This window comes from Dipodomys spectabilis, unplaced genomic scaffold (genome assembly GCF_019054845.1).
Source record: "Dipodomys spectabilis isolate Male_0828 unplaced genomic scaffold, ASM1905484v1 ptg000163l, whole genome shotgun sequence".
Lineage (NCBI taxonomy): Eukaryota > Metazoa > Chordata > Mammalia > Rodentia > Heteromyidae > Dipodomys > Dipodomys spectabilis.
In genome coordinates, this window is record NW_024870840.1 from 15,113,756 (window position 1) to 15,137,976 (window position 24,221).

Sequence of the window (24,221 nt, forward strand, 5' to 3'; positions counted from 1 at the left end):
ACTAACAAAATAAATCTAAAATTGACCAAGGGAAACAGAAAAAAAAAATCAAGCCCATTAATTACTTCCTGCTCATGGTTTGAATTCGAGTTTGATCTCCATGATAGAAAGCACAGAGGCAAGCTTATCCACTCTACCGATGCTAGTCCATGTCTGTGGAGGTCTTCAGTATCAGATGACTAGAGAAAGAATATGTTCTCAGTGCCCTGAAGGGAGTGGGGATATTTTCTAAGTAGTTTGTTTCTGAGAAAAGGACATGATGTTATTTGTTTCACAAGTAAACTAAAACCTCATCATAGTGCTTCACTAGGTGCCAGGCAACAGGCTTGTCAACTTGCCTGCTGTAAATCTTTCTCTGCTTCCTCCTCCTACCTTCCTATGATAAACAACCAGTGTCGCAAAACAAACCCTTTATTCCAGACAGCCCTGGTAGCTGAGAAATCTGCCAGAAAGCAAAACAACATACAAGTTTTGATCCTGTATATGTTCTACCAAAGAACTCCAAATTTAAAATCAGCAATATCTCTTTTTATGAAATACCCGGAAGAGATAAAATTCATCAAGACAGAACCACATAGTACAGATTTCTGGGTGAAAAATGGGACATAGCTGCTTTAAAAGTTCAATGTTGCCTGGTGGGATGATAGAAGTGTTTTGGAACTAGTAGGTCATCCTAGGTGAACAACTATAATCTCAGGTACTCAGAAAGCAGAGGCAGATCTTAAAATTTGAGGCCAGCCAAGATAAGACTCTGTATTTAAAAAAAAAAAACCAAAACTGCAGCTAGGTGCTGGTGGCTCACCCTTGTAATCCTAGCTATTCAGGAGGCAGAGATCTGAGGATCATGGTTCAAAGCCAGCCTGGGCAGGAAGGTCTGTGAGACTCTTATCTCTAATTAACCACCAAAAAGGAGGAAGTAAAGCTGTGGTTCAAGTGATAGAGCACTAGCTTTGAGCCCAAAAGCTCAAGGACTGTTCCCAGGCCCCGAGTTCGAGCCCCAGGACCAACACCAGAAAAAAAAAAAAGCAAATAAAAAAACTGGGGGTAGGGCTCAGGTAGATCACTGGCCTAGCATGCCTTAGGTCCCAGGATCAATTCCCCAGCACAACATTAAGAATGTACTTGATGCTACTAAGTTGTAACTTTTGGATAGTTGGGTTATGTGAATATTATTTCAACTGAAAAATAAGTCATGACATCAGATGGTGAAAGCTTAATATTGATCATGGAGAAAAAAGGATACTTTATAAAGGGATCCATTGACTATTTTTGGAATCTATTCCCAAATGGCCAACTGCATGAAAAAAAAAAGTAGGCATCAGGTGTTTTTGTACTCCTAGTGACTTGGGAGGTGGAGAGAAGAGATTTGAAAAGTAAACTAAAAGCAAAAGGCTGCAGGTGTGGATTTGGGGGGGGGGGGTGATAGGAATTAAACTCAAGGCTTTGACATTGTCACCGAGCTTTTCTACTCTGCTTAAGACTAGTGCACCACCACTTTTAGACACAGTTCCACTTATGCTTTTTCTAGTGGTTAACTGGAGATAAGAGTCTCATAGTGCTGGCAAGGTGGCTCAGTGGTAGAGTGCTTGCCTTGCATGCATGAGGCCCTGGGTTCGATTCTTTAGCACCATATAAGCAGAAAAAGCCAGAAGTGGCACTGTGGTTCAAGAGGTAGCCTTGAGCTGAAGAGCTGAGGGACAGCACTGAGGCCCAGAGTTCAGGCCCCACTACTGACAAAAAGTCTCACAGACTTTCTTGTCCAGACTGGCCTTGAACCCCCATCCTTAGATTTCAGCCTCCTGAATAGCTAGGATTACAGGTGTGAGCCATTAGTGCCAGACTAGGAGATGTGGTTTTTAAATAGTAGAGCACCTGTCTTGTAAGCTTGAGGCATTGAGTTAGATCCCTAGCACAGGGGTTGGGGGAGTAGACATGTAGTCTGATGAAAACATAGTGGATCACAGTAGATCAATGTATGGGGAAAAAAAATGGGATCCTGCTGGATGGCTGATGACTGGACTCCTGAAATCTTTCTTGCTCTGAAACCCCAAGCCATTTGCTGGGCAGGCTCCTCTCAGCTTTCAGGGCTCTACCTGTGCCTGGGTTCCTAGTACCCTGGGGGCAAGCATATCTGATTAGAACCATTGCTTCAGTTCCTTCCTAGCCACAGGTCTTAAGTGTACTCACTGGTCTCTAAACAGCTTCCCCACTGGGGCCTGATTTGGGGCTGAGTGTCTTTGACTGCACATATACCCTGGTTGGCGAGTTTTTGTATTAGTTTCTTTTAATGTGTCTCCCTCGTTAGAAGGTGAGCTCCAGGGTGACAAGAATAGAAACTCCCAAATACTTCTGAACCCCTGCTGTGGTACAAACACTGACCAGGGTGCTAGAGAAGCAACACGGAATAAAACCAAGCCTGAGCTGCGTCCCTTGAGAAGGAGAGTAATGCTTGTTATGACATGCATTGGGATGATGGCCTTGAAGACCCTGGACCTGTGTAGTAGGAGACTCAGAGAGGGGACATAGGGCTTCTCTGTTAGCACTTTAGTAAAGGATGCAGGCTGAGCAGTATTAATTCAGCCAGGAATTGAGGAGATAGCATTCCAGGTGGGAAGAACAGCTTGTGCAAAGGCCCAGTGGACGGAAGATAATACTAATAATTTTATTATTAGTTATTGTTAAGCTTTCTGTAAATACCTTATGTTATTGTAGTCTTCCTTCTTTTCCTAATGATGATATAAGGTGATAGAATGCTCATGTAACCAGATAACGTAAGGTCAAGGACAGAGAGGTTGTTACCTAGTGTCTGACTACTACTGACCTTTCTGAAGGTAATTCTAAAAAAGAACCATCCTGATGAAGGAATGGAAGAAGTGTGTGTTGGGTGCTGGCCTTAGAAGACACCAAGCCTGGGAGATGCCCTCTTTTGGTTGCAGAGCATTGTGCTGCATGGATGTGCTGAGAACAGAGGTCACCACCATCCTACGGAAATACGAAAACAAATAAAACCCAGGCTGCTAGACATTCTGCAGGGAGCCATCTATAAGAAGAAAAATCAAGAAAGCTTAGATGCTCAGCTTTACCTTCTACTGCCTCTGCTTTTTTCCCTTTTGCTACCGATCCTGAGGTTTGGACTTAGATCCTAAGAGCTTTCCCTGAGCTTTTTTGCTCAAGGCTGGCTCTCTATCACTTGACTTGAGCCACATGTGGCTCCATTTCTAGCATTTTTTTTCCGCTGGCTAATGTGAGATAAAAGTCTCACACTTTTCTGCCTGGGCTGGCTTTGAACTGTGATCCCAAGTAGCTAGGACTACAAGTGTGAGTCATCAGTGCTCAGCTTCTTTGCTTTCTTTTCCTCTTCAGAACCTCTGTGCTCACACTCTTAATTCCCCTGATCACAAAGCAGTTATTGTTTAAAGAATGCAAACAGTGGCCACGTGCTGCAGTCTCACTGCCACAGAGCAAGAAACTGACTTTGACCAGCAGTCAGGAAATGGGGCAGGTATTAACGACTTTTTTTGACTCACTAGTTGTTTTTTTTTAAGAAGCATCAAAATGAAACTTAACCTATAAAATAAAACCTTAAGCAGGAAAAAGAAGACAATAGCTTTACTCTTCATTCCATATTAGAGGGAGGGAGTAGCATTTCTTATTAGGCTTCCATTTTTCTAGGACCTCTACATATGCTGTCAAGTCAAATGAACTTGGGCTGTCCTTTGAATAGTTTTTTTTTTTAATTACTTACCTGGCTGGTCATATCCATAGCAAATTGAGCTGCTGCTCTCTGATTCCACCAACCATCTCCACTCTAGCCCAGCTTCATGGACTTTTTTCTGCTTATGAAGCATACCTGGAATGTTCTTAATCCAGGGCTCTTGCATTTGCCATTCTCTTGGTGTAGGTGATCTGTCTTTGGATCTTCTTCACATGTTTGGTGTTTTTCTTGTCCACTGGACCTCAGCTATAAACCCTTCCTTAGCCATACTACCCTAATAGTATCATACTTCTTCTCTTTCTATCTATAGTCTCTTATTTCAGTGATTTATTTGCTTTACATTGCATGTACAGTGGCTGGAATAATCTCATTTGATTTGATGTGGGTGTGCCCACTGTGTGTGTATGTTAGTGTGTGTGTGTGTGTGTGTGTGTGTGTGTGTGTGTGTGTACTAGTACTGAGGCTTGGGCACTTGTCACTTAGCTTTTTGCTCAAGGCTGGTGCTCTACCACTCGAGCCACAGTTCCACTTCTCACTTTTTAGTGGTTAATTGAAGTCTCACAGGTTTTCCTGACTGGGCTGGCTTTGAAACTGGATCCTTAGATCTCAACTTCCTGATTTCAGGCATGAGCTACTGGTACCTGACTTTGATATATCTCCTTCCACTGGATGTTTCTTCTCGCCTTGTTCCCGGCCATCTGTCAAGCTTGGAGAGAAATGGCTTGCACCAAGAGGATGGTAATTAGAGTGCTGAAAGAATGGCTACAGCATATATCAAGTAGATTACATGATATTCACAAGCGTTAATACCCTCCAGACAAAGACCACAGTGGAGTAGGTTGGATTTATTGTTTCTTATTTCAGAAAAAAAGAGTTCACACCATGAGGAGTTATGCATTATCTCAGTAACAGGATGTCATGAAGGAACTAGCAGAACTTAGGCCCCCGGTAGGTGATTTTTGGCATCATTTCATTATTCAGGGTGGCCTGCTATGATATTGGTGTTCTGTGCAACTATTTTTTCTTATTGTTATGGAGGTACTGGGACTTGGACCCAAGGCCTTGGGATTGCTAGGTATGTATTCTATGCCCTATCCCGACACAACCTCGTTCAACAGGGCAATGCGAGGTCTGGGTGGCCCTGCTCTCCTTCTTGCACATGTCCCATCAGTATGGGACAGCACAGAAACAAGCCAGAGTTATTTCTTGTGATTGTTTTGTAGTCTTCCCTCCACTCCGATTCTGGATTTTTATTGGGGTGTGCACCGAGCCAAGACAACGGAGACCAATGCAGAGACACAATGCTGCTAGAAAGTCCATTGAAAAGTAATTTTATTTGTCCAAGAATTGATACATCTCAGCACATAAAGGATGCTGAATGACAGGACTGCCAAGTTCTCACCACAATCTCGTGAAATCAGGTGCAAAAATCTTTTAGGACTTTGATTCTCGATCAAGTTTTTCTCTCCACTCAGCTTGTATAGCTTAAGAAGAATTCTTTTAACCAGTGTCTCCTTGGACCCTGTCGACATCCCTGCTGTAGCTGATTTGTTTATAATTTGTCTGTCTGGTGAGACTATCTCTCACATATTTATATCCCTGGAACTTAACAAAGAACTTGGCCCAGGCGAGGCTCTCTATAAATCCTGTGAGTTGTAAATGAAGCTTTAATTTCTGCCTTGAATTTGCATCCCAGCACATTTATTGAGCCTGTATTATGAGCCAGGGCAACATTATGAACCACCAGAGTCTTCATCTCCAAGGAAGGTGGACCTTCGTCTAACAGAGTTAAGAAACATAGCGACACTAGCTGACGAGGGCCGTGCTAAGTGTCTTATAGGCACTCAAGTTATGGCCACTTCACAAGTGAGTACCTTTCGTGAAGTCACACCGCTATCAAGGGTCAGGCTGGGGACCATGATCCAATCTGACCCGACACTTGCTCAGCTGGGTCCATTCGCGACTCTGACATTTCATCGGAGCCCAGGTCCTGAACTCAGGCGCTAGACCTCGCAGGAGACATTTATTTGAAAGCTGAGTGGCTAACACGATGAAACTGGGCACGATTTAAGGACGGTGGGGGAACCGAGTTGCACGTGCTTCCCGTGAACGCAGGAGAGGATTGGAGACATTCCCCTTTACTGGGCATCCATTGGCCCCAACACAGCGAAGAGGAAGCGGGCCGGCGGGCATCCTCCATCCCACCCCGCCACGCCCCTCAGCCCGGCCCCGGCCCCCAAACCCACTTCAAACTCCCGCCCCCTCTTTCCAACCACCAATGTCCCACCGAGAAGCTCGGAGAACGCTGCGGATTGGCTAGCGCCGCGGTTGCCGAGGCAACGGGTGGGTCCCGCGGGGTCTTCGAGTGGGGCGGGGGCTGGGGTGGGGGGAATCCCGGTAGCTTCCTCCTGGGCCCTCGTGTCGCGGCTCGCGCCCCATCTCGGGAGGTAGCGGGGACGGCCCCTGCGCATCCCCCCGGTCCCGCGCGCCCCCCCCCCACCGCCGGACTCCAGCCCGGGGCGCGGCGACTTCACTTGGGTCTCCGCCCCCGGGACTTGCGGCCGCGAGCTCGGGAGCGCGGCTTCCCGGGCCGGCGGCGCGATGGGCTGCGGGAACTCCACCGCCACCAACGCGGGCGCAGGCCGAGGTGAGCCAGCGGGACTGCGGTGCGGGGAGGGAGGCGGGAGGGCGCGCGGCCCCCGCTCCCCAGCCCCATTCCCGGACGGGAGCCGACCGCTGGTGTCCCGAGAGCCGGGCAAAGCCTCGCCGGTGCCCGGTGCGGGGGCGCAGACGCCCGGCCCCCGGCGAGCCTGCGGGGGGAGCGCGGGCTGCGCCTGGTCCCGGGCCCCCCGCCGCCGGCTGGGCTCAGCACCCTTGCAGGGGTCAGGGGTCCCAGGCGCCCCCCGTCCCCCCGCCCCGCCTCCGGGAGCCGGGACTCCGCACCTGGAAAAGTGCGGCGGGGCGAGTCAGGACTGAGCTGGGGCCGGGCTGGGGCCGCGTGCGGGCTGGCGCGGGGTGCGCGCACGCCCGATCCCGAGTGCATCCGCCTGGGGTCCCCCCGCGGGACACCCCGCCCGCCGGCAGCCCTTCGGGGTGGCCGAGCTTCGCGCTCGGCAGTTCTGTGGGTACCCCCCCCCCCTTCCATCCTAACTCACCCTGAAACTTCGCTTTACAACCACTTCGTCTAGTTCCGGGCGGCCCTGGGCCGGCCCGGGTTTGGGTGTTAAGTGACTTGTTCTAAAACCGCGACTTTTCTACCGAATCCAGCCGGTGTCCGTCCCCTCCCCCCCCCCCCCCCCCCCCCGTCCCCACTGCTTACACCCCCCCCCCGTTCCCCCTTCCGGCCCTTCCATCCCCTCCCCGGGCTGAGATCTTAGAGCTTTGTTTTGTGCAGTCATGGGCTGACCTTATTGTAATGTCCTTTGGATAAGCGCTCCTAGATCCTTCGAGATGTGAGATGTCACACCTTGCACAGGCAGGTAGCAGGCGGGCGCTGCAGTATTTTCCAGACAGGTGTGGAAACTCTGTCAATCACTTGGTAACCTTGAGCTTGCCACTCATTTACTTTAACTCAGACCTGAAGTCTTATTTGTGTTAAAAGAAATAGTGGGAGCCATGTACGGAAGGCTGCTCAGTGAATTGGTCAACTTTTATTACCATTTTTGGGAGGGGGGTCGTCTATGATCCATTTCAAGAGCAGGGATTGAAAGATGGGGAGTTAACTCAGGTGATGCATGGAAAAGTTTATGTTATGGGTTGCTTTGGCTCTGTGGAATTAAACATCTGACGAGCAAATTTTGTAGTGCCCAGTCAGAGAGGCAGATCAATTACCTTGTGCGAGGTAAAGGAAAGGAGGTAAAGGTAAAGGCCCAAGAGAAGCCAGAAAGCTCTACTTGGAAACCTGGAACAGCGTCAAGACCACACCCACACTTGACTGTGACCCTGCACCACCAGGTATGGTGGCTCCAGGTAAGAGCAATTACTCACATAAAGTTAAAAAACAAAAGTAGTAAGCGTGGCTCACATCTGTTATGTCGGCTACTCAGGAAGCTGAGATCTGAGGATCACAGTTCCTCTCCATATGGGGCAGGAAGATCCCTGCTACTTTTACCCCCAATTAGCCAGCAAAAAGCCAAAGTCAAGCTATGAGTCAAGTGGTAGGGGGCTAATCTTGAACAGAAATGCTTAGGGAGGGTACCCAGACCCTGAGTTCAAGCCTCAGTACTGTCATCCAAACAAAACAAGACAAAAACCAAACAACAACAAAAGAAAAACACAGTAAGAAGGGTTTGTAACAAATATCCTTTGAAGTAGGGAGTGTAGTGCATTTATTTATTTATTTTGTTAATGAACTGCTTAATGAGATTTGAGGTTTGGGTGGGTGGGTGGTTGTGCCATTACTAAATGAAAATCAGAATAAAATCAGTATGATAGGGTAACTCTGAAATGGTCATTTAAGAGCCATATTACTGGAGAAAACACAATTTTCTTTACATATACTTGCTTGGCTTTTTTTTTTTTTTTTTTGCGTTTACTATGTACTCCAGGCTGGCTCAAAACCTGCAGCATAGTGTAGACTGACCTCAGACCTGACCTTCCTCTTAGTTTCCTTAGGGCTGGGATTATACACGTGCACCACCATGCTAACTTTGAGTTTTGTTGTTTGAATACATTTCTTACTAGGCAAAGGGAGTACAATTATATTTTTTTTCTAAAGGAAAGTACATAGCTTTACCCATGACTTTTTTTTTTTTTCTGAAAGCCAGCCCATGTGAGAGCATGGCGTTCTCTAGCTTAAAATTACTTTATGCTTAGAAAAGAGCCAGTGAGTGAGTGCATACAGTAAAACAGGGAGAGAAATCATTTTATGCTGGGAGTTACTGCCTCATCTCTTTGGAGATGAGCTGCCCTTGGCTTTACAAAGTCATTCTCAAACATTTCCCTGCTTGTATATCCAGCTGGCTGGTTTTGAGATTTGGTCATCGTTGTTTTCTGTTGATGGGAGGAATTTTGTTTCAGAAAGGAAATCCATCAGGATGATGGATAGAAGGGTAAGAAAAGCACACCACCATACAAATTCAAAAGTACTCAATCTCTCAGTTCTGACAGCAGCACCAAGTAACTCTTGAGCAAGCCTGTAAACTTGCACTGAACTGAAGCAATAGGAAATGCAGTAAATATATGTCATTGTCCGCTAGCTATGTACAGGGCACAGCTTCTGCATTGTCCCAGGAGTCCCACTTTTTATACTTTATACTTTTCAGTAGTCATACTTTCCTTTAAAAGAAAAACCAGAAAAGATTAGGGAGCTGGTTGGTAGGAGGCTGAACTTAAAGCCTGCAAGGTAAGCTTACATTTCCCTTCTATATGATGCCAGTTGTGTTTCTATGGTTTTTTTTATTGCTTTTATGAACTTGTTCCTTTGTACCATGGAGAAAGCTAGATATATCCTGTTCCCTAGGGCTCATGAAAAACCTCAAAGTTAGCTAAAGCAGAAAAAACACTCTGTAAACTGTAATTACTATATTGTAAAAATTTATGGCCCTGTTGAAGACCAAGTGGCTTTTCTCAAATAGTTTTCTATGGAGGAAAAAAAATATGGCAAATCTAATTCCATGCCCTAACAGTGTTGTAAGGTCTCCAACCTTGAAATTACCATTTTTAATAAGCCCCAGTTTATTCCCTAAGTAATCCAGACAACCCCAGATCATTGTTTTCCTTTGCTCTGAGCTATTTCCTTTTCTCTTGCCTTGGCTTCTGCCTAGTAACCTTGGTTAGTAGGACACAGATTGATGCATATTAATGTATTTGAGTCAATTTGATTCCACACGTTTGCATCAATAGTCCAGAGGTTAAGAGGAAAATGAGACAGATCAGCTCCTTGATAATCCAATGTAGCTTCACACTTCTGGGAGATTTCTTTTTTTTTTTTTTGGTCAGTCATGGGGCTTGAACTCTGGGCCTAGGTGCTTTCCCTACACTCTTCAGCTCAAGGCAAGTGCTCTACCGCTTGAGCCAGAGCGCCACTTCCTGTTTTCTAGTGGTTTATTAGAGATAAGAGTCTCACAGAGTTTCCTGCCCTGGCTGGCTTTGAAAGGTGATCCTCAGATCTCAGCCTCCTGAGTAGCTAGGATTATAGGCGTGAGCCACTGGTGCCCAGCTCACTTCTGGGAGATTTCTAACTTTAAACTTGTACACGGTCTGCTCTTGTGTGGAAATCATCAAGAATTGTCTTCTTGTTGATAAGCAGGTGGTCTAGGTGAGAGGGTTAAGTGGATGAGAATAATGGCAAAGCAACGTGTACAAGAACCCACCTTGAACATCCATGGATCTCAGGAGATATTTAATGATACACTTTACATGAGAACTCCCCATTATGGTATTTTTGCTGTTTTTGTAGTGCTGGGGACCGAACCCTAGACCTTGTGCATGCCAGGCAAGCTCTGTGCCATTGAACCACACTCCCAGCTTTGATATGATCACTCTTTCATAATAGGAACTTGATTTTTTCCCCAGAACTAAAGTAGGAGGTCCTTTTGTATTTTTCATTTTGTAAGGAATAGTACATTTTTCCTGGGAAACACTGAAGTCAGTCTTTTTTGGGGGTAGGGGGTTCAGTTGAGGGTCTTGAACTCAGGGCCTGGGCACTGTCCTTGAGGTTTATTTTTGCTCAAGACTAGCTTTCTGCCAGTTTTTATGTGGTTAATTGGGGATGAGTGTCATGGCCTTTCCTGCCCCGGCTGAGTTGGAACCACCGTCCTCAAATCTGATCCTTCTGAGCAACTAGAATTACAGGCGTGAGCCACCAGGACTCAGCAGGCAGTAGTCTTGTTTTTTAAGTGGCACATTTATTCTAAGGCAGGGAACTTTTGCAGTCAGGTGCTGTATGTCCTTGTTTTTCCTTGAATTCTCCCCTAACAAAGCAAAGAAATGAGCAACTCTGCATTTCAACCTAATGTAGTACAAGAGGTCCTCAGGCCCTTTGTTCAAATCACACGGAGAGGATTCAATATGTCTTTGTAGTGGAAATCAGAAAGAATCCCTTAAAAGTTCCAATGGGTTCAAATACCTGCAATAGCCTATTTCAATGCAGACTCATGTTTTGCCTACAGCAGAGTAATTTTAGAAGTGTTTGGCTCATAATAATTTCCTTGAACTGATTAGTTGTGGCTTTTCCCAGAGATATATAATAAACAACCTTCTGACCATAATTTTTGTGGGCAGTTCATGAATGTTTCTATAATGGTTCTTCTGTTTAGATACCAATAGTCAGAGCAGGAGGAGCTTAATAATTACTTATTAATTCTAACATGGGCCTTCTTAGCTTCAAAAACCTACTCCCAGTTCGGAGGCCTTTATCTATGTAACTAGAGAATTCATATCATCCTTTTGGGTCCAATTATTTAGATTAGTTATTTCCTTGTCCTCAATTAGCTAGATAATTGCATTCTCTTTAGATGTGGCTACACTGGCCCAGCCTTAATTGATATCTGTAGATGCTTTGATAGTGTTGAAGTGATCCCATTATGCTTAGCCTTGTGGGGAAATAATGTAAAATTTTATTGAGATCATCAAAATAGTCATTTATATATCAAATTACTCCCTCCTCCCCTCACCTAATAGAAAGGAGGTCACTGTCCTGTTCTTTAAGCACACTGGCTTCTCTCTTTGAGTTACCTTTTGCTGAAGAGCTGCTGCTCTACTTTGTTTACATCTTGTCTCATCTATTATCCCCTTCCCCATAAAACTCCCAAGAGACCCCCCCCATTTCATTCACACACAACTATATCCTCAGTCTCTATACCAATCTTGAAACTTAGATTGGATTTTTTGGGAGGAGCTTTCAAAAAATTAGTTGAGTGATTGAATATATTTGGAAAAGAAGTAAAATTAAGTCCTAAATTATGTGGGCACACTGTGGCTGATGGAGCAATTGAAAGATTGAACTGAAATTTCTGGCTGAAAGGGAAACCTGCTTGTGAGAAATGGGATTGGACTTAGCATCAAAGAATCAGTAAGATCTGAAGAAGCAGAATTGTGGAAGGGAGGTCTCCATCTCCATCCATCCATCCATCCATCCATCCATCCATCCATCCATCCATCCATCCATCCATCCATCCATCATTATCCCTATCCCATCCATCCATCAGTTCATATGTGGTGCATGGGGATTAAGCCCGGGGCTTTCTGCATGCCAGCATGTACTTTTACCACTGACCTACATTACCAGCTGGAAGACATCTCTAGTGCTGATGAGTGAAGTCCTAGAGACAGAAATGGGTGTGGCACATTTCCAGACAGTGCAAAGCCTGGCTAGGCTAGCTTTAGAACTTTTCCTGGTGGCCAGTGATAGGAAGGAAGGATAGTTCAGATAGGAAGCGAGGAAGACAAAGAGGCAGTTAGACTCAGACCCCAGAGTGGAGCCAAAGCCTAAGTTGGAGTCCTTCTTTTGCCACTCATTTGGTGTGTGTTCTGGGGTAACTTGTTTAAGCTGTCTGTACCTTAGTTTACTATAAAATGTGGGAGAAATAATAGAAACTACTTAAGATTAAATGAGTTAGTGTATCTAAACTGCTTGGAAGTCAGCGTGGCATTTATTACTACAGGGAGAGTGTAACCTAATAGGGAAAGACATTTGTAACGGTACACAAGGGATAGTGGTCCATGGAAGGTGCCTGTGAGCCCAGGTGGCACAATGTAAGGCTGTTGTGGAACTGAGTCTCTGGAGCAGGGGCAGCCCCACCCCCAGGAGGGACTTCACGTGTGCGATGGAGGCAGCAATGGCGATATGAAAAATGATCGAACCTGTTAAAAGTCTGGTGAACGGAATGGGGGTTGCTTCTCACTATAAAGATGTAAAGATAGCATAGGAAAGGACGAAGTTGATCTGTATACTTCCGGATTTACTACCTTAGAAGTGTAGCAGATGAGGAGCTATGAATGCCTTTGTGGAGGCAGTTATGGGGGGGGAGGCAGAATCAGGAGGTTCTCCAGTTATTTACTTCCTTCAGCACCCCAGCATTGACCTGTCATCCGTGTGAGTGGTTCATGAAGGTGAATTATGTGAGTTATTCAGTTCCACTATGAACCAGAGCAGGTAAGTATCCATGTGTCTCTTTGCTATATGATTTTTACCCTTTATTAATTTTTTTTTTTTACCAACCTGAAGTATGACCACTTAACAAGGACATCTTTAAATACAGAGACTTCTGTAAAAAGCATCCACGTTCAATTCATTGACATGATTTTCTATTTCTAGGATGGAGTGACCTGAATTTTTTCCGTTATTTGAAGAAATGACTTATGGTTTTTCATTTTTTAAAAAAGACTGGCTTCTTAAAAATAAACATTTGCTTTGAATGAAGTAATGAGCTTTTGTTCTACTTCGTTTGGGCAAGTCGATCTAGTTTTGGAGCTATTACAGGTCATAGAGCCTATAGCAGATTCTCAGAATTGCAGAGAATTTTGTTTATTTTCCTATAGTTGTGTTTATACAGTTCTCAGGGGATCTTTCTTTTTTGTAAAACAAAAAGTAAAGCATTCCTGCATAGTTTTCTTTTTTCATGTATTTTTTTTATTGTAAAAATACTGTACCGAGGGGTTCCACAGTTACATGAGTAGGGTAATGAGTACATTTCCTTTCCAGCATTGTTACCTCCTCCTTTGTTTTTCCCCTACCATCCCTTCCCTCCCTACCTCCCCAATTCCTCTCTCTCCTTCCCTCCCACCCCTGAAATTGTAAAGTTCGTTTTCAACATAGTGTCTTGTGCATCTCACTGTTACCGACCTGTATCTTTATTTAAGCATTTTGTTATATCTCTTCCCCTCCCCAAATTATAAAAATATATACAAGATGCAGGACACCAGAATCAGATATAGTGAAAACAGGGGTTATACCATGGGGGAAGAACATACAAAAGAAAGAAAAGAATCACATAGAACATTATAAGTACATTAAAAACAATAGCAAGCAAGAAAAAAAATACCACTTGTGTCTCTGTCTTGGGGTTCATTTCACTTAACATTATTTCATATGGTCATATGTATGTAGCTTTTGACCTTTTCTGCTTGTCCCAGACATATACTAGTTATTGCAAATAAGGGAAACCATGGGACCTATGTTTCTTTGGGCCTGGCTTACTTCACTTAGTGTAATTTTTTCCAAGTCTTTCCATTTCCTAACAATTGGGGCGATGTCGTTTTTTCTGATGGAGGCATAGAAATCCATTGTGTGTGTATGTATGATGTATGTGTGTATATATATATATATATATATATATATATATATAACATTTTCTTGATCCATTCATCTACTGAGGGCCATCTGGATTGGTTCCATATCTTAGCTATGGTGAATAATGCTGTGATAAACATAGTTGTGCTGGTAGCTTTAGTATGGTCTTGTTTGTGATCATTTGGGTAAATGCCCAAAAGTGGGATTGCTGGGTCATAGGGGAGCTCTATGTGGAGTCTTTTGAGGAACCACCATACTACTGTCTAAAGTGGTTGAACAAGTTTACACTCCCAACAATGCAGTAGGGTTCCCTTCTGTCCACATCCCCTCCAGCATCTGTTGTTATTAGAGTTCTTGTTTATAGCCATTCTAACTGGAGTGAGGTGGAATCTCAATGTTGTCTTGATTTGCATTTCTTTTATAGCTAGAGAGGTTGAGCATTTCTTCATGTGTCTATTGGCCATTCTTATTTCCTCTTCAGAGAAGTTTTTCTTTAAGTCTTTAGCCCACTTATTTATGAGGCAGTTGTTTCTTTGAGGATTTGTTGTTGGGGGATTTATTTTTTGAGTTCTAAGTATATTTTAGATATGAGACCCTTGTCCATTTTATGGCTCGTGCAGATCTTCTTCCAGTCCGTGGGCTTTCTATTGATCTTGCTAGCTATGTCCTTTGCCTTGCAGCTCTGCAGTTTCATGCAATCCCGTTTGTCCAATCTTTCTTTGAGTTGTTGTGTTTTGGGTTCTCTAGTAAGAAAATTTTGGCCTATGCCAAGGAGACCTAGGGTTTCTCCTATTCCTTCCTGTAATGTTTTCAGAGTGTTTGCTTTTATTTCGAGGTCTTTGATCCATTTGGAGTTGATTCTGGTGCAGGGTAATAAATATGGATCTAGCTTTAGTTTTCTACAGGTGTTTAACCAATTATGCCAGCACCATTTACTGAAAAGGTTGTCTTTCTTCCATTCTATTTTTTTTTTAGCTCTCTTGTCAAAGATTCGGTGGCTTTAGGTCTGTGGGTTCATTTCTGGGTCTTCAGTCCTATTCCATTGGTTCTTAGGTCTGTTCTTGTGCCAATAACAAGTGTTTTGATTACTATAGCTTTCTAGTAGAGTTTGAAATTTGGTATTGATATTCCTCCAGCACTGCTCTTTCTGCTATGGATTGTTTTTGCTATTCAGGGTCCTTTATTGTTCCATATGAATTTTTGGATTGCTGCTTCTATTTCATTGAAGAATGAGTGTGGGATATTGATAGGTATCACATTGAATTTGTAGATAGCCTTGGGAAGTATTGCCATTTTCACCATGTTAATCCTCCCAATCCAGGAGCATGGGAAGTTTTTCCATTTCTTTAGTTCTGCTTTAATTTCCTTTTTCAGGTTTTTAAAGTTTTCGTCATAGAGGTCCTTCACCTCTTTAGTCAATTCCTAGGTATTTTATTTTTTGTGAAGCTATTACAAGAGGGGTTGCTTTCCTAATTTCAGCTGCGCGCTTCTCATTATTGGCATACAAGAAAGCCATTGATTTCTGAGGGTTAATTTTATGTCCTGCTACTTTGCCGAAGTTTTGGATCAGCTCAAGTAACTTGGGAGTGGTGTCCATGGGGTTCTTTAAGTACAAGATCATGTCATTTTCAAAGAGGGAGAGTTTTACTTCATCTATCCCTATTTGGATCCCCTTTATGTTTGCATCTTGTCTTATTGCTCTAGCTAGGCATTCTAATACTAAGTTGAAGAGGAGTGGAGAGAGCAAACATCCTTGTCTCATTCCTGAATTTAGAGGAAATGGCTTTAACTTTTTGCCATTAAGTATAATGCTGGCTGTGGGTTTGTCATACATAGCCTTTATTATATTGAGGAATGTTCATAGATTCCTACTTTTTCCAGAGCCTTCATAATAAAGGGGTGTTGGATCTTGTCAAATGCTTTTTCTGCATCTGTTGAGATAACCATGTGGTTCGTTGATGTGATGAATTATATTAATTGATTTGTGTATATTGAACCAACTTTGCATCCCTGAAATGAATCCTGTTTGATCGTGGTATATGATTTTTTTGGATGAATTGTTGAAGTCGATTGGCCAAGAGTTTGTTGAGAAGTTTTGCATCAGTGTTCAATGGGTCTGCAGTTCTCTTTCTTTGATGAGTCCCTGCCTGGTTGTGGGATGAGGGTTATGGTGGCTGCATAGCGTTCAGTAGTGAACTTTCTCTTTCATGTTCATTGAAGAGTTGGAGGAGTATTGGTGTGAGTTCTGCTTTGAAGGCCTTGTGGAATTCAGCTGTAAATCCATACGGTCCTGGGCTTTTCTTGGGTGGTAGGTCCCTTGTTGCTGTTTCTATTTCACTTGCATACTTTTTTTATTCCCCATAAGAGTCATAGCCATTTGTTTTCCGATTGCTTACAATTGATTTGTAAATCTTTTCTTCTTCTTTGGTTCCTCCTCCCCCCCATCAGTTGTGGGGCTTTAACTCAGGGCCTAGGCACTGTACCTGAGCTTGTTTGCTAAAGGCTAGTACTCTACTACTTTGAGCCACAACATCATTTTGAGTGGTTAATTGGAGATAAATGTCTCACAGGGACTTTTTCTGCCTGGGCTGGCTTTGAACTGCCATAGTCAGATCTCAGTCTCCTGAAGTAGCTATGATTACAGATGTGAGCCACCAGCGCCCAGCTGGGTTTTTTTTTTTAAATATAAAGATTTTTCATGCACACTTTATTTTGGAGTATATATGTGTATATGTATGTATATATGTGCATTTTCATCACTTAGCTTGAGGAATGGAGTATGATTCAATATACGAATGAACAACTTACCAGTGAATATGTTTAATGTATTTCAGTATGTATATTTTATAAATTATGAAGAGATTTTTGCTCAAAGATGAACATGTATATCATGTCTTCCAAGCTTAGAGTAGAGTACTTGGCTAGCAGTTGGCCTTGTTGGATCCTCAGTACCACAGAAGAATGAAAAATAGTTGCCTATTTTTTTTTTTCCATATAAGAATTTGGCACATGTGAACAGCACTGGAGGTACCGCAGGCTTGGTCCTCTTCACATGTAGCATAGACTGATGAGATCTTAAAGGAATATCTATAGGAATCAAGAATATGTGTTAGGCTGGGAAGGTGGCTTAGTGATAGAGTGCTTGCCTCGCATGCATGAGGCCCTGGGTTTGATTCCTCAGTACCACATATGCAGAAAAAGCCAGAAGTGGCACTGTGGCTCAAGTGGTAGAGTGCTAGCCTTGACCTGAAGAGCCTAGGGACAGTGCCCAGGCCCAGAGTTCAGGCCCCACCACTGACAAAAAACAAAAAAGAAAGAAAGAAAAGGTGTTGTCTGCTTAAAAACATACAGAATTCATGTCACATCTTGTAGCTGGCTTGGCTGATAATTCACTAGGAATAAAAATTGATGTCTATGAAATGAACATGCTACATTAAAATTAGTCTCCCTTAAAAATATTAATTTCTTATTACTATATATTTTAAGGAATTTATTTATATCAGGAATCAAAGCATGCTTTGCAAGTTTGTATGCTGAGTTGTACCTCAACTTGAAAATTTTTTTTCTAGTATCAGTGCTTGAACTCAGGTCCTTATGCTTGTACAACTTGCTTACTTGCCTGGTATGCCACCACCTGAGATATGCCTCCAACTTGGCTTTTTGCTGGTTATTTTAAGATTTGAGTCTTGATTTCTCTCTGGGGTTCATTTTGAACCTCAGTCCTTCAGATCTCATTTCTCTTAATAACTATGTATCACAGGCCTGAGTCACTGGTGCTTGGTAGTTTTATACACACACACACACACACACACACACACAAACACACACACACACACATTTGAGAAAGGGGAAGACAAGCAATTGTAGTTAGATGGGCATGTAATCCCAGGACTGCAAAAATATGAAGATTATGAGTTCTAGACCAAGCTGAGCTGACATAGACCCCATCTCAAACAAAGCCAGATAAAACACAGCAACACAAAGCAGACCAAAACAAGAAAGAAGGGAAAAAGTAGTATAGCTTTTTGAATGGCGGTCCCCCAAAAGCCATGTCTTGTGCTGTCCTTGAAATGTATACATGTAATCTTATTTGGGTCCAGGGCCTTTTGAGATGAAGAAATTATACTGGATGGTCTGACTGGCCCCTTAATTGGGTGATAAATGTTCCTCTGAGAGACAGAGAGGAAAAGAAGATGAAAAGATGCATGGAGCAGTGAGTGATGTGGCCATAGGCACAGCTAGGGAATGCCCATTGCCCCTGGGGGCTGGAGGAGATGTACATAAGGTGATGGAAACACCCCATGCATGAGAGTCTTTGTGCCCTGGACCTGGGGGAAGGAACACCACCATCCCAGCACATGGATGTGCTCGCCTAGCTGGGTCCTCTGATGGTTTCTGTGGGGATTCAGTGCATAGACATGACTGATGAGGACATTGGGCATTAACCTACTCTCCAGTGCCTCTTTCCTACCTAGAAATAAGAGTGGGCTTGATGTTTCAAGCTTCTAACTCAGGTATAGGTTTTCTGGCCACCAGACCCCATCTACTGGGGGGGTTGGCCAAGAGCCCATTCATTAACAGATGGCTCCCATCATCCTCGCCACCCAGGGAATTCCAAGGGTTTTAAGGAGCTCTGAGCCAAGAACCAAGGGAAAAGGTGAAATCTCTTTCTATGACAGCTCAGTATCTGATGAAATTTTCTGAATGTTTGGATAAATTGGGCTTGCTATACAATTTTATGTATCAGACATCATCTCAAGAGTATACTGTAAAGTTAAATATGCTTAGGATGAAATGAAATAACACCAGCAACAGCCACATTGTTGAAGTGTTAAACAGATACTTGCAGAAGGAAATTTATTCCCTCCCTCCCTCTCTTTCTTCCTTTCTTCCTTTTTTGGTCAGTCATGGGCTTTGAACTCAGGGCCTGGGTGCTATCCTGGAGCTCTTTTTGCTCAAGGCTAGTTAGTGCTCTACCACTTTGAGCCACCATGCTATTTGTGGTTTTCTGGTGGTTAATTGGAGATAAGAGTCTCATGAAGACTTTGAACTGCAATCCTCAGATCTCAGCCTCCTGAGTAGCTAAGACTATAGCTGTGAACCAGGGGGACCCTGCTGGAAATGTTCTTTCTTGGACCTAGAACCACATAGAATAATTTTTTCTTCTAATAGCAAACTTGCTCCTCTCTTTTTGTTTTAGGAAGATAACTAAAATTATAATTATCATTCATTAGCTTTGCAAACCAATTACTAAATTTTTTTACTCATGCAATTTCTAACATTCTCTATATTTTTTACTGCTTGTCATATGAAACTTTGGTTCCTTTTTTCTACCTTTAGTTCTAAGGCCTATTCTATTAAGGTACTGAGACTGTGCTTAAACAGTAAAGAGCCAGTTGGCAGGAAATAAAGTGCTATTAACAGAGATGGAACATTATCCCTGGGGCCTGCAAAGAAGTAGATGCACCACTCTAAATATTCGCGTAATAAATGGTATTATATGACTCATGAATGCAATTTCAAGTAGATGAGATTTTTATCACTGAATAGTTTTGGCTAATATATTTTTTGCATGAATTATCTAGTCATTAGTCATCTCAATCTTATTAATTATAATTAAGTGGAGTATGATTAAAATATAGTGAGTATAATAACTTTTCTGTTACTGATCTTTTTGTAATTTTATACTTTTGCAGGACAAGTAGACTTATTTTTTCTACATTACATGTTTATGTACTCTGATAGTTTGGCCTAGTCTCTGTCTCTGTCTCTCCCTCTCTTTTTCTTTCCTTTCTTTTTCATTCTCGAATTCCTTTCTCTTTGATTCATTCATTCTTTCTTTATCTCTTTATTTCTCCCTCCCTCCCTCCCTCCCTCCCTCCCTCCCTCCCTCCCTCCCTCCCTCCCTCCCTCCCTCCCTTCCTTCCTTCCTTCCCTCCCTCCTTCCTTCCCTCCTTTTCTTTGTGCTGGTACTGGGGCTTGAATTCAGGGATTCATGTTCTTCTTTAGCTTTTTACCACAAAGTTGCGCTCTACCAAGCTTTATTTATGCCTCCAGTTCCAGCTCTTTCCTGGTTCATTGAAGATAAGAATCTCTCCGATTTTTCTGCCCAGGCTGACTTTAAACCTTGATTCTCAGATTGTAATTTGGCCAAACCTTCGCTTTGGCCTAGGGTTTCTAAACATTAAAAAATGAGTAGTTTTACTATGAGACATTACATGTTGGTGAGTCAGTCTCCCTACCCTGGTATGAGCTTCTCATTAGCCATCATGCTGTTTTCTATGAAACATTTTCCTCCCTTTCTGAAAATGAAGTGATTTTGTGTGTGTGTGTGTGTGTGTGGTGTGTGTGGTTTGAACTCAGAGCTTGGCTCTTACTAGGCTTGCTTCCTTCCACTTGAGTCCTGCTTTTTTGGTGGTTATTTGGAGATAGTCTCTCGGACTTTCTTCCTGGGCTGGCTTTAAACTATGGTCCTTCAGATCTCAGGCTCCTGAGTAGCTAGGATTACAGGGGTGAGCCGCCAGTGCTTTGCTCCAAAAATAAAGTACATTCTACACTCACATTATCTATACTTGCTGAGATGTCTGTGACTCCCCCTCCTCCACCATTGCAGCTATTCAATAAATTCTGCCCTTTCAAATGAAAGGTGTTTTAGAACAGAAAGAGGATCCGTCCACTTCCATTTGGAAAGTGGAGCCTGCTGCGCTGGTGAATGGGGTGCCCAGCAGGGAGAGACTTTGACGGTGCCCTTTGCTAGGTGTAACCAAGGTGAAGCAATGACGACTTCCCCACGGCCGATTAAAACAAGTTCTGATTGCTCAACACACTGCCATAATTTTAGTGTAATTTTCGTTGAAATGTTGCTGTTCCTCAATAAAGGAGTTAAGTTTAGTATCGCTCACCTTCATGGTCAGCTTTCAGTTTGCAGTATAACTGATCCTAAATGAGTATCCTCAGAGTATGGTTGTCACAGTTTTGTTTTTTGTTTTCTTTGTTGTTGTTGTTGTTGTTGTGGGGCTTGAACTCAGGACCTGGGCACTGTCCCTGAGCTTTTTTGCTCAAGGCTAGCACTCTACCACTTTGAGCCAGTTTTGGTTTTCTGGCTGTTAATTGGAGATATGACTCTCATGGGCTTTCCTGCCAGGATGGCTTTGAACTGCAATCCTCAGATCTCAGCCTCCTGAGTAGCTAGGATTACAGGCGTGGGCCACAGGTACTGGCTGGTTGGCACAATTTTAGAAAATACTTTCAGTGCATTCTGACTTCCTTTGTAGCACTCCTGACTCTGTCTTCAGTCTGCTGTGGCTTGTGCAGAAATTATTTGAACTTTCTCTCTTTTTTTTTGGTCGGTTGTGGGGCCTGAACTCTGGGCCTGGGTGCTGTCCCTCAGCTCTTTAGCTTAAGGCTAGTACTCTACCTACCATTAGAGCCATAGTACCACTTCTGTTATTTCTGCTTATTGTGGTGCTAAGGAATCGAACCCAGGGCCTCATAAATGCAAAGCAAGCGCTCTGAGCACCACAAGGCAAGCACCACTGAGCCATCTTCCCAGCCCTGTGCAGAAATTATTTGGAATCTCATTTCATAGATTTGGAAATTAGATAACAAAGTTAAATGTGACTCTGGATGATAGCCTGGTATGCTGGTTTTTGGTTTTTTTTGTGTGATCCACACTGTGTGCAGTTTACAAGTCTTTTTAATCTCCCTCCAGTCTTTGAGCAAAGTACTCTTTCTTCCCTCATTTAACTCAGGAGGGAAGTCAGATTTTTTAGAGACATTAATTCCACCTTTGTGTGTTGGATGAAGACAGACATGGGGTAGGAAGTAAGGTCAGAAAATTGGTATTGAGTGGTAGGAGTGTTGTCCAACAGAGGTGTTCTGTTTGGGGCTGGGAGTAGGAGGCAGGAGTGAGAGGGTTTGGTGAGCAATTGAAGCAGAGATAGAAATGCCTGTGCCTCCTTTTGGAGCTAGACGGGTGGTGTTGAGATGTCCCGATTCTTGGAGTCCATTGCCTCCATTTTGCCCTGTGCTTTCCCTGTGTGGTGGTATCTACTGTGTTGTGTGACTCTGGTACACATTGTATTTGCTATCCTAGAAGGCGTGTGGCTTCTCCACAGCTGCCAGTTTCCTCATCTGTCAGATGAAATTGGATCACATTCTTTTCAGAACCCATAGTTTGTCTTTTATAGGAATTGCTCAAAATAAGAAGAATTAGCTCCAAACCTAAAAATGAAAGCTTAAGAATTGAGTCCCCTTCCTCTACCTGGGCACTGTCCCTGGGCTTCTTTTTGCTGCCACTTGGCTTTGTCTACTACTTGAGCCACACTTCCACTTCTGGCTTTTTGGGAGTTTATTGGAGATAAGAGTCTCCCAGACTTTCCTGCCCAGGCTGGCTAGGATTACAGGCATGAGCTACCAGTGCCTGGCTTCTATCTCCCTTTTACATTTTTGAAATTTCTTTTTTTAAGCCATACTTTTGTCTTTTCTGGAATATTCTTGCAGTTAAATATTCGGCTAAACATTCAGTAGCAGTATTTTCACACTAATACAAAACTGTCCTTTTCTTTTCCCTTCTAGGCCCTACAGGAGCAGCTAAAGATATGTAAGTACTTCGTATTTCCATATTATAAGCTATTTTTCATGACTGTGCCATTTAGAGATTTGTAGGCTGAAGAGATGGGAGAATACTTTATGCACATATAAAAATTATAATTTGGTTTACAAATAATTGCCATTTGAAGAGTATTATTATGACGTGCCATCTTAACCTTTCAGTTACCCTGGTACTTTAGCTCCCATTCCTAAGATAGGGTCATGTTTAATTGTGTTTCTATTGCAATTTGAGTAGAGACTTCTAGTAAGAATGAGTGATCATAGAATTCAGCATATAGCATTTGTGATACCTCAGTGTCTTAAAGCTGGACAGAGAGGAAAGACTGGAGTCACACATTTGCCCTATACATAGTGAATTGTTGTAAGGTTGATGACTAGATATTCAAGTGAATACATATGACCCTTTACAATGGTTTGATTGGGTCCCCCAAAGGTTTGTGTGGTTGAAACTCATTCCTCAAATTTTTATGTTGATGGTATTTGGAGGTACTAGATAAGATCATGAGGGTTGGGAGCCTGATGATGGTATTCTCGTGGCTTTATAAGACGAGCAAGAGACCTGAGCTAACACACTTGCTCTGTTTCACCCTCTGCTACATCATGATGCAGCTGCAGGCCAAATGACATGCTGGTATCACCTCCCAGCACCTACAACCCTGAACCAAATAAGCTTCTTTGTAAATTGCCCAGTTTCATGTACTTTGTTTTAGCTGCAGAGAGTAGACCCAGACCTCATGTTAAGTAATCATCACTGAATTGATCTTTAGGCCATAACAGAACATTAATAAAGGGACATTTCCCTACAGTGTTTCTGTAGTTCCTCTCTTTTGTATATTCCTACTTGTGATCAGTTATAGTAAGGACATGACAGTGTCTAAGACTGTAGTTAAATTGTGGAAGTTGAGATCAGCCTTCCTGCTCCAAATAGGTGGGATGTCAAGACTGACTGGTGGAGTATGAAGGATTTATGATTCACATACTGAGGTTTTGGGATGATGGCAGGCTATAAGCACTAACAGGGATCAACTTAGTGTGAGTAAAGGAGGGGTGGATGCTTTTGGTTTTCTTGTGGCTGAGGAGTGGGCTGGGGTGAGGCTGCCATGCACAGGCAAGTCTTGAATAACTTCCTGCTGGCCTAGGGAAGAAGTGTCCAGACTTTCTAAAAGACTTGCACAGATGTTGGGGAACGGGAGAGTGATGAAGCTTGACTGTTGTCCCTGATCCAATATTTAAAATAGAAAGTCTTTTTTTAATTACAAAGAAAAATTCTGAGAAGATGAGAATGGAGTAGTATAATTCTCTGGGGCTTTAGGCACAAAAGAAGTAGTCATTAATTGCTTCAGTGCTTGTGTTTATTAGGGAAAATATTTAATTGCAGTGAGCCTTGAGTCCTTGCCTCATTCTTTTCTCCCAGTGTTCCGATCTTTTTCTTCCATTTTTAGATGTTGTCACCACATGACTTCCTCAGACACTGCCCTATACTTACGTAACCTTGCAGTTATTACTTATGATCCCCTGGATGGAGTCAAGAATCCCTAAGTAATTAGACAGCATTTACTTTTTAAAATCTGGGACTGGATGTGTGTGGGCAGTAGGGGGGTGGGTACAGAGCGGGAATGAACATGAGGCCACAAAGGGTCAGCTGGCAGGTCAGCTGGA

The 24,221-nt window shown here is 43.1% G+C and overlaps 1 protein-coding gene across 2 annotated transcripts in view; it reads left to right on the plus strand.

Moving 5' to 3' along the window:
- Positions 1–6,263: 6,263 nt before the first annotated feature.
- Positions 6,264–24,221, plus strand: part of CUNH12orf75 (chromosome unknown C12orf75 homolog) — a 36,613-nt gene continuing 18,655 nt past the window's right edge. The window contains exons 1-2 of one of the 2 annotated variants that reach the window (XM_042693244.1): positions 6,264–6,362; positions 22,527–22,551. In XM_042693244.1, coding sequence (XP_042549178.1) covers positions 6,317–6,362; positions 22,527–22,551 — 71 coding nt within the window. In that variant the 5' untranslated portion in view covers positions 6,264–6,316. Of the gene's footprint in view, positions 6,363–7,637; positions 7,685–22,526; positions 22,552–24,221 lie in introns of those variants that run through there. The other variant, XM_042693245.1, reaches the window with a different exon arrangement.